Genomic DNA, 15,832 nt, shown 5'->3' on the forward strand with positions numbered 1-15,832 from the left:
CCTAAAAAATTCAGAACAATCAGAATCAGGATCAGGGCCCCTAAAACTCGGGGGGGGGGGGGGGGTAAACCCTAGTTACGATTATCTAAATTATGTGCTGTCAAATTCGAATTTTTCAATTTCATCAACTCAGCAGGCCTAGTCCCACACGTGGCAACCCTATGACCATTAGGTGTCCTTTACGGACCGTAAGGAAAAAAGTCCTACGGTCCGTAAGCATGTCAAAATCAGTGTATAAATAGCAGACATTGGCACTTCATATTCTGCGTACGTTCGACGAAGAAATTCGTTTTAGGCACTGAGTTACGTTCTGTTTACCACAATTAACACACACGGATCACTAATCGACGCCGCAATACAGGGTAATAACTCGATCGCTATTACGATTCAACGTCCGATCGATTGAAACTATCCAACGTATGATTAAGTGCTGCTCAAATTGAGTTTATACTTTGTCATTCGTCGTGATTTCGACTTGAATGTTTGAGTGCTGTCCGAACTAGGGCTATACTCTGTCATTCGTTGTGAATCCGCTGGATGTTTAAGTCTCGCACTTTGTCAATCGTTGTGAGGGTTTAATCTCGTGAATTGTCGCAACTGCTGTATTAGTTACTAACCCAGTTTGTGTGCATTGTTATTAAAATTAGGTTTTACAAGGCTAAATCAGTAGGCTTATACACTGCTCGTTAAGTCTGCAATGTGAGTCATTCTCTTTTTATCAACTGTTTTACAATACTCCAAATTATTTTTCAAAAGTTATAATTACAGGAACTAAGTCGTGGATATCTTGAATCACTGGCTAGTGGGGTATTGTGCACATTACTAATTTTCTCCCAGTTAGGTTCATTGACCTACTAGGGATAATCATCACTATTTGGGTTCATTGACCTACTAAGGATAATCATCACTATTTGGGTTCATTGACCTAATAGTGGTATGACCATCGTCACCATTGTGACATGTCACCATTGTGACACGGCGCCAGAAAAAAATAAGATATAAACCATTGTAATCGCTCTTATGCTGTAATTTTATAACTAAGGGTCATTTTATAAAACCTGAATGAATTCACTCAGTATTTCCCGCTGACAAAACCTTTTTCAAACATGTTTCAGGTGATCTGTTATGATCCAGGAAAAGTGCCGTGAAGCACTACAAGCTTAAGAAAGTGGCTCAGGATAAAATAAAGAAACATGTTTTGTAAAATAAAAGATTTCTTCGTGAAATCAAATGATTGTAAATTACCGGGGTTTTATCCTGAGTTGTGAAATAAAATAATCGGGAAATATTTCAGTTTTAAAAAGATCCTGATAATAAACTACCGCTGTTAAACTCAATTAATTAAATATCACGGGATTTCTGTCCCGCGGCTCCTGAAACGGGTCAAACCGGGTCGGGGGCCGTGACATAGGCGCCTTCGCTTCTAGGCGAACCGGACAATTGACGGTGTGCGTCGGATGGTCCTTGGTCGCTCATGCTGTAAACTAACAAATAGTCAAATAACACACAACAATAAAATATAATTATGCACGTATTTCTGTAATTTATTTCCTAACACTTTGGTATCTTGGTGTCAGCGGAACACTTATGTGGCTGAATCAGTGGCTTAGCTCTGATACCACCTTCTGTCGCAACCCTCGTTCCCTAACAACCGGGAACGGGCGGCCACGACCAATTTGGGTGGTATCCGTATTTTATCCATTTTGGCAGCGGAATTTACATCAGGACCGTAGTTCGGAAATTATTTATCAGAGTAAAATACCATGCTTTTAATATATTAAACACATGGGAAAAACCCAAGTTTCAAGTACACACATTTCTATAGGGATAAACCCTATTTTATTTAATAAAACATCTCTTTATTTTTAGGTAACTTTATTGCCACTTTTCCTAGCCTTCAGTGTTGTCCAGCTGGCTTCTATTTGGCTTTCACATTTTGTTACCTGAAACGCGTTTAAAAACATTTTGTCAGTGGGAAATACTGGTGAGTGAATCCCAGTTTAATCAAGTTTAAATGAAAACCATTGTACAGTATTGAGGGTGGTCACGCAATTACATTTGTTTCCAAGTCATACTAATTACCACCCACGGTATTGTCGTCTTGACTTATGGTCGTGTTACTACTCGCAAGGTAGTAACAAATTTTGTATATAAAATCCCAAATATACCGACGATAATTGTATCCTTACAAATACTCAATAACTGTTTAATATATAATTAATTGTGTGAGGTTTTGTAAAAACACTTTTGCAAAAAGGAGATTACTCACATTGCTGTCTTAGGTTTTCTGTAAGGGTTTCCTGGTGATTATCTATAAATTACACAAATGCACACATGTTAGTATAATAACCCATTTTAACATTAGTAATACCCTCCCAGAGACGGCATTCCAACGACTACGTCGGGCAGAACCACGACAGCCGTTACGGAACCTAAGATCAATTGGGCAACGTATCTAATACGTATCCAGGGGTTATGATACCACAACGGAGCAGAACTTCGTTATTTAGGGGGGTATTATACTCGAGATTAGTGTATACTACGTAGAAATTGAGAGAGAATTGAAAAGTTTGAGCGACGGAAACTGAAGGCCCGAGCTCCCATTATATAGGAGCTGAAATCAGGTTTCTCGCGGCCCGCGTAGACCTAAGGGTCGTCTTACACAGCCCGCGTAGTAGGGATGGTAGGGCCTAGCTTGTCCGGGTCAGCATCCTAGCCTTGACGTGTGGCTGCCACGTGGCAGCCCAGGGTCTCGCCGTGTTGATGATCGCTCGCGGCCCGCGTAGGGAGTAGGCAAAGGCTACGCGCCCCGCGAGAGCCCCATTTTTCTTGTTTTTAATTAATTTTTATAATATTAAAGGTATTCGGGCCCTGTTTTCGCGTATGGGGTGTATTTTAAGACATATTGGAATATTTTTAATATATTTAGGGCGTCGAAAATATTTTGGAGGGTTGTTATAGAAACTGAGGTTTATAAGATAGTGTAAGAAAGCTCCTTGAGCCTTGTGTTTAGAACTACGAACTTTGTTTGAGTTAGTTAATAACTTTCAAAGTAAAAATAACAAATGAACCAGTTTTAAAAGAAAACTGAAACCAGCTTTTACATTTGTAAACTTGATAGCAACTTCTTGCTTAAATAATGTTCTGATATGATAGATAAAATGTGAAAATGTTGCATAATTCATTTAGTTTTATTTGGCACCTTCAATCTCCGTTGCATTCTCTTCGGTGTCAGAAGAGCGGGATGCGATAAGTGTCTAAACAATAATATATGACACATGATAAAAGCGTTTCTCTAGACAATCTGGGATCATGTTCCGTTTTATTACAGTCGTCATGATCAACTCCTGCAGAGTGATCTTCATGACTTGATCGGAACACGCCGCTTAAATCAGAGGACAAGAAGAATAACGTTACCGATCAGTCCGTTGATGAAAAGCTTAGATAAGAAGGATGAGATATCGGCAGTTAGCTCGAAGAAGTTTTTCCTTGGTTGTTATTACCATATCCATTATCCCTTTGGTAGTTGTTATCATATCCATTATCTCCTTGGTAGTTGAAAAGATTTGTAGTCCAACTAAAATCTCGTAACTGTGAATCTCTTCCCTCCAAAACCACCACCTTGTCGCGTATAGTCATCAACATACCACCAAACTCAAACAAACCACCAAACCAGGACATCAACATCAATTGATGTCCAATTGACGAACACGAATGTGTGAAATGAGATTTATTTGATAGAAGAAGCTGTTCAATATGATGGTTCTGAATACAAGTTTTCTTTTTTAGCTTGATGGATTTCCATTATCTCAACGCTTCTCCTTACATACTGATATGGAATTGGAGAACCGTTGTGTATTTGCTTACTGATTGTTGAAAATATTTGTTAAAATCGAAGAAAGGAGTAAAAATGATGAAATGAGGCGTGTTAACGCAAATACAATACTTACAATTAACCAACATACATTGATTGTGGATTTCACTTGCGACATACATCAAAGCTTCATGCAGCCGAGACCACTTTGTTAATTTTAATAAAGCAACGAAGATTGAAGGTGCCAAACAGAAACAAAATGAATTATGCAACATATCCGTATTCCCTTGGTAGTTGTTACCATATCCATTGATGTCCAATTGACGAACACGAATGGGTGAAATGGGATTTATTTAAAAGTAAATGAAAACTGAAACCAATTTTCCTTGATAGCAGAAGCCGTTCGATTTGATGGTTCTGACCACTACATAGACTGCCAGATCGAATGGTCGTTATTGACGCAAACAAACGACCAATTAATAAACATTACTTACCTGCAAGATATACTCGGAAGTTATTGAGGCGGACTCTTGATAATCATTGTGAACTTGAGAACAGGAAGCTCAAACAAACCACCAAACTAGGACATCAACATCAATTGATGTCCAATTGACGAACATGAATGTGTGAAATGAGATTTATTTAAAAGTAAAAAGAAAACTGAAACCCGTTTTCCTTGATAGAAGAAACTAGTTCGATTTGATGGTTCTGAACACTATATAGACTGCCAGATCGAAACCCAAATGTGTGAATATTAACTCATAAAAAAATTCCTATCTATATGGGTCGTATACCATTATACGATCCGTATAAAGATATCGTATACGTTGTATATGACCAATGTTTGTTTTAGTGGTGTATACGGGCTGTATAAGGTTATACGACCCGTATAGAATAAGGTAAACTGACAATATACGAGCCGTGTAAGGTTATACAACCCGTATAAAATAATATAAACTGACAAAGTCTGCGCCCACAGACTTTGTCAGTTCATTTTATTCTATTCGGGTCGTATAACCTTATACGACCCATATACACCATGTTAAAACAAGATTTTACCATGTGTTAAAATGACCTTGTAAGGTAATTTTGATCTTGTAGGGTATCATAATTACTCTACAAATGATCTTATAAGGTAATTTTGATGTTGTAGGGTAATTTTGATCATATAGGGTAATTACGGGTAAAATAATTACGAAAATGTCATCGCCTTTTTTTTACATTTTCGTGTCTTTCGTACGTTTTGTACGATAAGGCTATTTGTACAGGAACTTCACCCTATTTGTTTATAGTCTTTATTTATTGAATTCCTTTTAAATAATTACAAATCTCTATACTAATAAATAAAAATAAAGTACACATGAATGATTTTTAGGCTTCGTTCTTTAATTTTTGTCACTTGTTTTTTATTAGGACTATTTTTGCCACGTGTCATGTTGTGAGTATTTCTACATTTTATTAACCCTTTTATTTATTCTTGATTAATAATTAATAATTGATGGTTGATTGATTGATTTAATTAATTTTAAATTTTTAGTAAGAAATGTTTTTTCTTCAAAAAAATTTAGGTATTTTGTAAACGTGGTCAACATTTAGATTTAATTAATGCATTTACTGCAAGTAAATTATAAATCAATTGTAATTACCTAAATTCAATTATGCATGTCTTTTTTTAAGGGCAAATTTGGATCACTGACGGATCATTGGAGTATTATCGTGCCACCAGCGGAACCACCTGATCATATCCATCTCCACTAGGCATAATGCCTATACACCAATTAAGAAGGAAACCCAATAAATATGGGAAAACCCCCTTGTGGGAATCGAACCCAGGACCTATTGGTAGTAACACTCTTAGTTGAAAAATCATTAGTTCATTACAATCTTGATCACTTAAGGGTGAGATCTTGGGTTCAAGTCTTACGAAAAACAAGATATTCGTTGTTAGAAAACAACATACGTAGAGTTTTTTTTCAAAAGAGTGTAGTGATTTGGTGGCAATAACCATGGAGTCCCCATATTTAACAAGGAAGAAGATAGGATGGTTTGGGGAATTTTTAGTATTTCTTTATTTATTTTTTTATAAAAGAACCCGTTTTGATAAATACTTTTGAAACAAGTCATTTTGGTAAATAATTTTGTCAACTACACTCTTTAAAAAAAACAAAACCTCGTCAAATGTACACCAAAAGTTGTATAGTTTAACTCGGTAATATTATAGGTATACTTGAGACTAATAAAATAATTAAAAAAAATGCAAATGAGGTGCTTGAAAAATATGTGGAGGTATACTTTTATACTTTTTTAAAATTTTATTTAATTGTTTTTCAAAGATATACTTTTAAAAACATACTTTATAAGTAAAAAGTGTTTTTACATGGGGGTTATAAAAGATTGCTTCTTGATGAATTTAGCCAGCTATATATTGCATTTTATATAAATAGGCATTTAAATTTTATGATATATTATTATACCTTTTATTTTACCATTATTACATGTAACAATATGTAATTTCGGTGATGAGATGTTTGGTTAAAAAAAAATTGAATTATAGTGTTTTTAATGTACAACCCCGTGTAATACACGAGTTTCTAACCTAAAAAAAGGATAGGTGCACGGTATCCTTAGCCGCAGAAGGGATCTCCCTTCCCAGTTCACGACCCGACAACGATCCCTGACGGTAAATACCCTTGCCAACTTGATTGGATTGAAGACCCTGGAGTAACCGGGATTCGAACCCGCAACCTCCACGTAATGGGAGGCTTCAAGAAACATTAAATGGGTGTCAGTAGCCACTGAGCCAACACCCAGTGGTTACTAACCTAATATGACCAAGCATTGAATGAATTAGGTATGTTTTATGTGCATTGATTATAGTGAAAATATGAACAATTTGATAATAGAGGTAGCTATAAAGACTTCTAATACCATCTAGTAAAACTATATTATTTTCATCTTCTTTATGAAACTATATTATTCTTACAATCAAATGAGCAAAATTTCACGATTTCAATCAAGCTAGCAGAAAAGTTAATAGAACGACATGTACACTAATTAAAAATAAAAACCACAGAATGTCTTTAGTAGCAAAAAAAATCTCTATTTATCTTCAGATTTATTGTGATTTTTATATAAACCATCTGAAAATTTGGAAAACATATTCAACATATTCAAGAAAGAAATAGAATATAAAAAAATATACCACAATTAATAAGGGTAAATAGTTTGGAAAACTTTGAGAAATAGCTAACCAGAAAACATGCAAACAAACAAATTTCTTTGGACTCATATCATCAAATACAATTCTTAAGAAAAGTCAAAAAAACTATAAATATAGAAATTAAAATTGTCAGAAAGTAAAACTATATACAACTTAGAAGTTGAACCTAAACCACAAGTCACAACATGCAAAATCCCTTCCAATCTGATGACACACAAAATAAAAGAATACTGTTTACTTCAAACTACAACACTTAGACCGGTGAACCCATCCTCGAGCCGCAACGATCCATCCTTCATCAAGTTTACACTCATGCTCTTGAATCTCTCTCTCGAATATTGTCGTGACGCCTTCCTCCAATCTGTTCCCGCTTTCATCATCGCTACAAATTCCTTGAAACTAATTTGACCATCCTAAGAACAATGTTTGACCAACCATAAATGTCAACATATTGTAATGTATAAGTCAACTCTGGTTACTGTTTTGACCCGTTATCCAACCCATCCGACCTACCCATTTTGGTGAGATTTTAACAACATACCTTGTCTGTATCAACTTCTTTCATAATTTCATTGAGTACTTGCATGTCTGCATGTCCAGGCTCATACAATACTTCTTCTAGCTCATTAAGCTCAATGTAACCGCTCCCGTCTTTATCAAAAAACATAAACGCTTTGCGTAGATGCTCCTCGTTTTCCATCTTTTGCAAGTGAATTGTCACTGCTACAAACTCTCCATACTCAAGCACGCCATTTCCATCGACATCAGCCTTATCATAAACAAATGATAGAATTTTATTTTAGTACACATAATTTTTTATATTCCAAGAGTTAAATCATTAATGCCATTTTAGTCCCTGTGGTTTGGGCCATTTTGCCAGTTTAGTCCAAAAGTTTCATTTTTCACCTATGGGTCCAAAAAGGTTTCATCGTTGCCAATTTAATCCACTGGGTTAACTTCATCCATTTTTTCTGTTAACGAGAAGGGCAATTCGGTCATTTTATATGTAATTCTGTTAACTAGAAGGGCAATTCGGCCTTATACAATCACCAAATTGCCTTTCTCGTTAACAGAAATAATGGATGAAGTTAACCCAGTGGACTGAAATGGCAACGGTGAAACCTTTTTGGACCCACAGACGAAAAATGAAACCTTTGGACTAAACTGGTAAAATGTCCCAAACCACACCGACTAAAATGGCATTTAACTCATATTCCAAAATGTTGTTTGTATAAATGTATATAAATTACCACATCCATGAGGAGTCGGATCTCGGGTTCAGACAGTTGTGAGCCGATTTTCTTTAGTCCCGCCTTGAGTTCATCAAACGTAACTTTCCCATCACCATCAGAGTCCATCAATGTAAACATATCTTTGATTATTTCTACTTCTTCAATAGACAAGTATTCTGCAATCACCTATATTAATCCATCCAACAAAACACAAACTTATTACTCTCAAACTTATTAAGTTGTAAATAAAAATAACGCCCGGACAAAAATGGTCGGTCTTGCTTACTCTCAATGCTTTCTTTTTGAACCTATTCATCATTGAGAATTGCTTGAGCCTTGTCTTCACTATATCTCCCAATGAAACATTTGAAGCTTTCTTCTCATTAACAATCCATGGGTGTTCTACAAGAAATGACAAACCATCAAAAATGTCATGTTGACTTTGACTTTGACTTTGAATGGCAGATGGACTTTCAAGTTTCAACTTGACCACCAAATGTGATCCCCACAACTTATGATACATTTTTTAACAAACATTACTCATACACAAATCTTGGTGGAATATCCTTAAATAAATTTCGCTTAATTTCCGTTCGAGTAGTGGCAAACTTTGACTACAAAAGTCAAAAGAGATCTTTTTAACGTACCAAGAACCTGTTGGGCGGTTAATCGCTTCTTGGGATCGGGTTCTAGCATTTGTTTAACTAGACTTTTTGCATTTTCAGAAATTTGAGGCCATGGTTTCCTCTTGAAATCAATATTGCCTCGAAGAATTGCTAAAGCGACACCTTGTTCAGTTTCTATATAAAGATAGAACATTAGTATAAGATCACAAAATTCAATCTAATAGATTTTATGTTTGTGGTAACACCTGCCCAAAATGGAGGAACCCCGCATAATAATATGTAAAGAATAACTCCGGCACTCCATATATCAACCTCTGGCCCGTAGTCTCTCTTCAAAACCTCGGGTGCCATGTAGTAAGGACTACCCACTATTTCTGAAAATTTCTCTCCTGAAAATAGAAATCAAACAAAAGATGAAATACTTGGTGATAGTCTTGTGTTTTCTACTAGTTTTGAATCATTAAAACATTTGGTGATCATATTTGGTCTCTTAATGACCATTCAGAGGTTACCAAACAGCCCCTTAATTTGTAAATCAAAACGGGTCGGGTTGGGTTGACCCAAGAATTATTATTTTGTCCAATTTTTTTAGACATAAATAAATGATGGAAAAGATCATGATTACAGAAAATATAATGTTACAACAAACCCTTATGAGGTTTGATGTTTTAAAAATACACTATATCAGCTGCTTTGTAAGTTAATGGGCCATCACAAAATCCATTGCTTATATATTTCTTGGTCTTGGGCTCTTGGGCCGGCCCAATTTATTACTAAATTAATATGAAAACATTAAAATAAAATCTTATCACTTACTTAATCCAAGATCAACTAGTCACCTGCTCCAAATCTTCCAAACCCTATGAAAATTCTTATTTTTTTGTGGAATTAATCTAATATATTATCAGATAGTCGCCGATTAATAGCTAGTCTCAGGTTCACTGAGTAATTTTTATCTAATCAGGAAATTAATCAGCATACAACGTTGGTCAAATCCAATCCTAATTGGCCAAAAATCAGTGGCAGTGTACCGAATCTGGCCAGATTCTTGACCAAAACCTATAAATGCCGGCAATTAATCCTATCTACTTGAATATATGGGTCAAAGAAGGTGAAAAAACATATCTACTTAAATAAATACATATAAAATTCTATGTTAGTGTGTATATACATATAAAATCCCAATCCGATCGATACCCTACCAACCGACCAGCGCCTAACGATTCTTACAACCTTGCGTTTAACACACCAAAATACGACATACCTGGCTTAAAGAAAATAGAAAGTCCGAAATCAATAGCTTTCAAAGCCGAATTTTCTTTCTTATTAGAAAACAAAAAATTCTCCGGCTTCAAGTCTCTATGAATCACCCCATTCTCATGACACATCTTCACCACTTCGGCCACCGTCTTCGCAATACCAGCCGCCGCTCGCTCACTATAATGCCCTCTAGCAACAATCCTATCAAAAAGCTCCCCACCCTCACAAAGCTCCATCACTATATGCACAGCTTCACTATCCTCAAACGTATCACGAAGCTTCACCAAGTTCGGGTGATCCGGCAAGGTCGACATAATCGCCACCTCACGTCGAACATCCTCTATATCAACCGCAGTTCGAAGTTTATTCTTGGAAATTGATTTACATGCAAATGCTTGTTTAGTTTCTCTGTCCGTACATAAATATGTTACACCAAACTCGCCTCGACCGAGCTCCCGACCCAATATGTACTTGTCGGAGATTCGGGTTCGGTGAGTGGTGAGTTGTGGGTCGTTCAACACCCAGAATGGTATGGAAGTTCTGGCATATGGGTTAGGTTTTTTTAGTTTTTTGTTGATGTTTTTCTTGTTGTGTGAAGTATGAGGTGGTTTGTGGTGTTTAGTACTGGTGCAGTTGCCCATGGTGGTTGTGGGTTGTTAGTTTTCCGGTGAGTGGTGGTGGTGGTTGGCCGGAAAATCAAGATTTGGAGATGCAGGCATTTCACGTAAATGGAGTTGTTATGGAACCATGAGAAAAATGCCATGTATTATTATAAATGTTGTTATTATCATGTAAACTTACTTTTTACGATTTTTATATTTAACATGTTTTTAGATAATTTATAATTTATAATTTATAATGAGAGCGATTTTGGATTATAAATATATTATATCTCGACGCGTGGTATATTTAATAATGCTAAATTTACAACTTAGTTGTTTTCTAACCATGACACTTGTTGTCATGGCATCTTAATAAACATATGAGATCTGATAAAAACGTAATTTGTGATGAACGTGTGATCTTCAAAAGCTAAAGATATAAATAAGTGAAAGTTACTCTTGGTTTCCGTGGCGATCGGTTAAAATTTTATTTATCAAAAACCCGGTTCAATAAATAATAGTTAATTAATTAAGCGAGTTAATTAATAAAACGCAGCGGAAATATAAACTAATGATCAACAAAAATGAAACCTGACGGCATCTGGTTACATGCAAATACGAGCACAATAAAATATATTTAACTACCGATGAGAAAGATATACCTCGGTTAATGATTAACCGGTCGAGACACCGAGGTTCAACAAACAAGTGCTAGTGATACGAACCAACGAATGCGAGTGCGAACCCGTATAGCGGCGGCGAGCGACGGTGAGGTAGCGGTGGCCGGCGGTGAGCGGCGGCAGCGGGGTGGGTCGGCGGCGGCGGCCTAGCCGACGGTGGCGGCGATTGTGGGTGTTGATGAGAGCATATTTGTGTTCTATAATTGTTCATCCAACTCTTTTCTCAAAATTGCAAGACCCAACATGATTAAAAAGATATGGACCATTATGCATGCTTATCAAGTGGCACACATGCATGGTGCATGTGTTGCCATTGGCCAAGATCTAGGTGCGCGACAAGTGGCGATGCAAGAGTGCATGCGTGACAAGTGGCGATGCAAGAGTGTTCTTGTCTCACCCGGTCTATGTACCCGTCTCTCAATTTAATACCCGCGTATCGTTCGTAATTACTAGTTAAATTAGTTAAGTGGATTTTTAGTTCGTTGCCCAAGGTGTAACTCTTACGGGTCAAGACCCGGTCGGTAGCGTTGACTTATCGAACCAGACATAATATCCAACAGCTCCCACTTGGGCGGTCTCTGATATGATCTCAACGCAGACAGCCAGCGGTGTTCTAGCTACACATAGCTGCCCCTAACAGGTCATGACACTTTAAAGTCATTAACCAAGGTATCTTCTTTTTAGCAACGAATTGCTACATGAAGACAGTAGACTTATGGCAATTCTCGTCATCTATCCTTTCTGTAAAAGATATCAATTGAATAATGAGACATGGATCAGATTCAATCTCACATGGCGTTCAATCATTATCGTTCTCGTTCACAGAATCAAAGTGGTCCAATCAAACACACAGTAAGTTTGGGTAAGGCCTTACACTTCACCAGTTTGAATCAATGAGGGCGCCCAGATGTCTAACTGTTACATATAATGTAAGAGTACAGAATCCCATCTTGACTACATACAACTCCCACTGAACTTCAGAACCACTCCCAACTAATGCCTTTATGACTGGCAGTTACGCGAAAGCGTTTAGTCTTCAGTAAACGAAAGTTCTAGTATGTATCTTAGGTCAGAGGATACTAAATGAGTATACCTAAATCAAATACATCTTATGACTAAGATCCATGAAGATGATTTGATGCGACTTACATCCAGCGTCATTCACAATGAGGCCTGTGAATTTGGAAGTCAACTCCTTGAGTCCAAACCCAGAATAGTCTTAATTCAGAGTCGTTCCCACGAGTCTGACCGGCTACGGATAATTTAGAATACAAGATTCATGGATTAAACGTATCAAAATCGAACACAGTTGTAAGATTCAAACTTTGCATTTAGCCAGTAAATCAAAGGTGAATTCAAAATGTACAACTGTTTGAATGTTCGTACATCCAAATACTAAATCAAAACAAATGGTTATCCAATCTAAGACCGATAGCTTGTCCTGAGTCATCGGTTTAGTAAACGGGTCTGCTAGGTTTTGATATGTGTCTATTTTGCTTGTTAAGATGTCTCCTCGTTCTAGTATTTCCCGTATATAGTGGAACTTTCTTAGAATGTGCTTCAACCTATGATCCGGGCTCATTGGTTTGAGCAATGATTCATGGGTTATCACAGAATACCTAGTTCGGTTTCTGAATACTTGAAACCACATCGAGGTCGTTAATGAACTACTTCATCCAAGCAGATTCTTCCGCAGCATCTGATGCAACTATACATTCGGATTCGGCGGCTCAATCCGCCACTATACTCTGTTTGGAGCTTTTTTCAATAGACAGCTCCTCCATTGAGAGTGAATACGAATCCTAACTGTGAGCGAGAATCATCTCGGTCACTTTGGAAGCCAGCATCAGTGTAACACCTTACAGTGAGCTCTTCTTCTACTCCTCCAAATACCAAGAACATATATTTGGTTCTTCTTAAGTACCTCTAAATGTTCTTTACTGCAGTCCAATGGCAATGCCAGGACTATGTTGAAAAACGACTGGTCATGCTTAAAGCATACGAGACGTTAAGTCTAATACATAGCATATATGATTGAACCAATCGCTGAAGCATATGGAACTGCTTCCATTTGTTTAGTTTCAATGTCCGTTGAAGGAGATTGCGATTTGTTCAACACGGTCCCTTTAGTCATAGGAACTCCTCCTTTCTTGGAGTTTTCCATCTCGAAGCGTGTCATCATTTTGTCTGTGTACGTTCTTTGACTTAGCCCTAAAAGCCGCTTAGATCTATCCCTATAGATCTTCATTCCTAGAATGTAAGCAGTTTCTCTAAGATCTTTCAATGCGAAGCAAGATCCCAAATAGTGTTTAACTTCGTTAAGCATAGGGATGTTATTTCCAATGATCAGTATATCATCCATATACAGGATGAGGAATGATATGGTGCTCCCACTAACCTTTTTGTAAACACAAGCCTCATCTTCATTCTTAAAAAAACCAAACTCTTTGATCTTCTGGTCAAAATGAATATTCCAGCTACGAGATGCTTGCTTGAGTCCATAAATGGACTTATTGGGTTTGCACACCTTAGTTGGATATTTAGGATCGACGAAACCTTCAGACCGAACCATATAGACATCTTCAGAGAGATGCCTATTAAGAAAGGCGGTTTTGATATCCATTTGCCATATTTTGTAATCACAGTATGCAATTATGGCAAGCAATATCCCAATTGATTTAATCATAACAACGAGCGAGAAGGTCTCATCATAGTCAATACTTTGAGTTTGAGTAAAACCCTTCGCAACTAGTCATGCTTTATAGGTGTGTACATTTCCATGCATATCGGTTTTTCTCTTGAAAATCCATTTGCTCCCTACTGCCCACGATTCGATGGGTAGCTTAAACAAGACCCATACTTGATTGTCATGCATGGATTGCATCTCGACGTTCATGGCTTCTTGCCATTTCTCAGATTCTGAATCTAAGATTGCAGATTTGTAGTTAGCAGGTTCGTCATTAGACTCAGCTACTAATAAGACTTCGAGACTTTTTAGATGCCATAGACATCTATCAAATTCTTGCGAATTCTACTACTTCTGCAAACGTTTGTGTTTTATGTCTGATTCATTGGCAACAACTACTTGTTGATCAGACAATCCGACTACATTAGCGGTTGTTTGCGGTTCTTGAATTTCTTCAAGATCAACCACATTATTTCCAGTTTCTCGATTAAGAAGTTCTTCCTCGGGAAAGTGTCTATTCGTTTGATGGAGATCATATTTGCATCGGGATGGTAGAAATAATATCCGCTTCTTTTAAAGTATCTGACGAAAAAAAAACTTTTCGCCTTGAGGACGAGCTTATCATCAGAATCACTTGTGATTTATGCATCACATCCACATACTCAAAGGTATTCCAAAACGGGTTTATGCCCATTCCATATCTCATATGGCGGTTTTGTTTACCTTTTAGTCGGAGTCAAATTGACAATACGGGTAGCACTCATAAGAGCATGATCCAAAAGGAGTGAGGCAAGTTAGTTCTATACATCATCGATCAAACCATATCATAGAGTTCGATTGCACCTTTCACTCACGCCATTAAGTTGGGATGTGCTAAGTGGAGAGGCTTGTGAAACTATTCCACACTCTTTTAGATGATTGAGAAATTCAAAGCTGAGATATTCACTACCTCGATCTGATCAAAGTACTTTTGTCTTTCTATCAAGCTGGTTTTTAGTCATGGTTCTGAAAGGGCCATATACATCATGTGAATAAGTTCTAGAAGACCATTGATCCGTTCACCAACATCGGTGAAGGGGTGCTTTGTGAGTTTGCCAGCTAAGCAAGATTCGCAATCATCAAAGGAGTCCTGTCTAGTGGATTCAAGAATCCCCTTGGACTGGAGCCATTTTATGTGTGCCTTTCTTATGCGGCCAAGTCTGCAATGCCATAAATATATTTCATTTATGCCACCTTTGTTACGTTTAGAAAGATGATATATGTTATTACTTGTTTGAACATCAATCTCATAAATACCATTTCGAGGTTCAACCTCAAAATAAAAGACATCATTCAAGTAGGCTATAATAAAATTACCATTTAAAACGTACTTGAATTGAATCCTTGTTCAAACAGTAAAGAAACTGAAATAGTGTTTCTGGTCAAACCAGGTGCATATAAACAGTTATTTAAAGTAACTACAAGGCCAAGGGAACATGAAAAACAAAATGTTCCAGTTGCAAGAACTGGACCTCTCTATCCATTACCAACTATGAGTTCCAGGTGGCCTTGTTTCAGTTTCTTCCACTTTTCAGGCTCTTGCAAGACATTAACGATGTGGTAACCACATCCGGTATCAAATACCCATGTGTTGCTAGAAACAGTGAAAAGTTCGATAACATAAATAAGAATATCGGAAGAAGTGCCAATGTTATTGGCCTTGTTCATATTCA

General features: G+C 37.0%; 1 protein-coding gene across 1 annotated transcript; it reads right to left on the reverse strand.

Moving 5' to 3' along the window:
* Positions 1-7,124: 7,124 nt before the first annotated feature.
* On the reverse strand, positions 7,125-10,876 carry LOC110916110 (calcium-dependent protein kinase 10). The gene is made up of 7 exons (XM_022160868.2): positions 10,157-10,876; positions 9,138-9,281; positions 8,914-9,066; positions 8,553-8,668; positions 8,285-8,452; positions 7,576-7,803; positions 7,125-7,447 (listed from the first exon to the last, which is right to left on the reverse strand). Exons 1-7 carry the CDS (start codon positions 10,791-10,793, stop codon positions 7,274-7,276), a joined length of 1,620 nt encoding a protein of 539 aa, XP_022016560.1. The 5' UTR covers positions 10,794-10,876; the 3' UTR covers positions 7,125-7,273.
* Between the last annotated feature and the right edge of the window lie 4,956 nt (positions 10,877-15,832).

The sequence above is a fragment of the Helianthus annuus genome, chromosome 16 (assembly GCF_002127325.2).
Source record: "Helianthus annuus cultivar XRQ/B chromosome 16, HanXRQr2.0-SUNRISE, whole genome shotgun sequence".
NCBI lineage: Eukaryota > Viridiplantae > Streptophyta > Magnoliopsida > Asterales > Asteraceae > Helianthus > Helianthus annuus.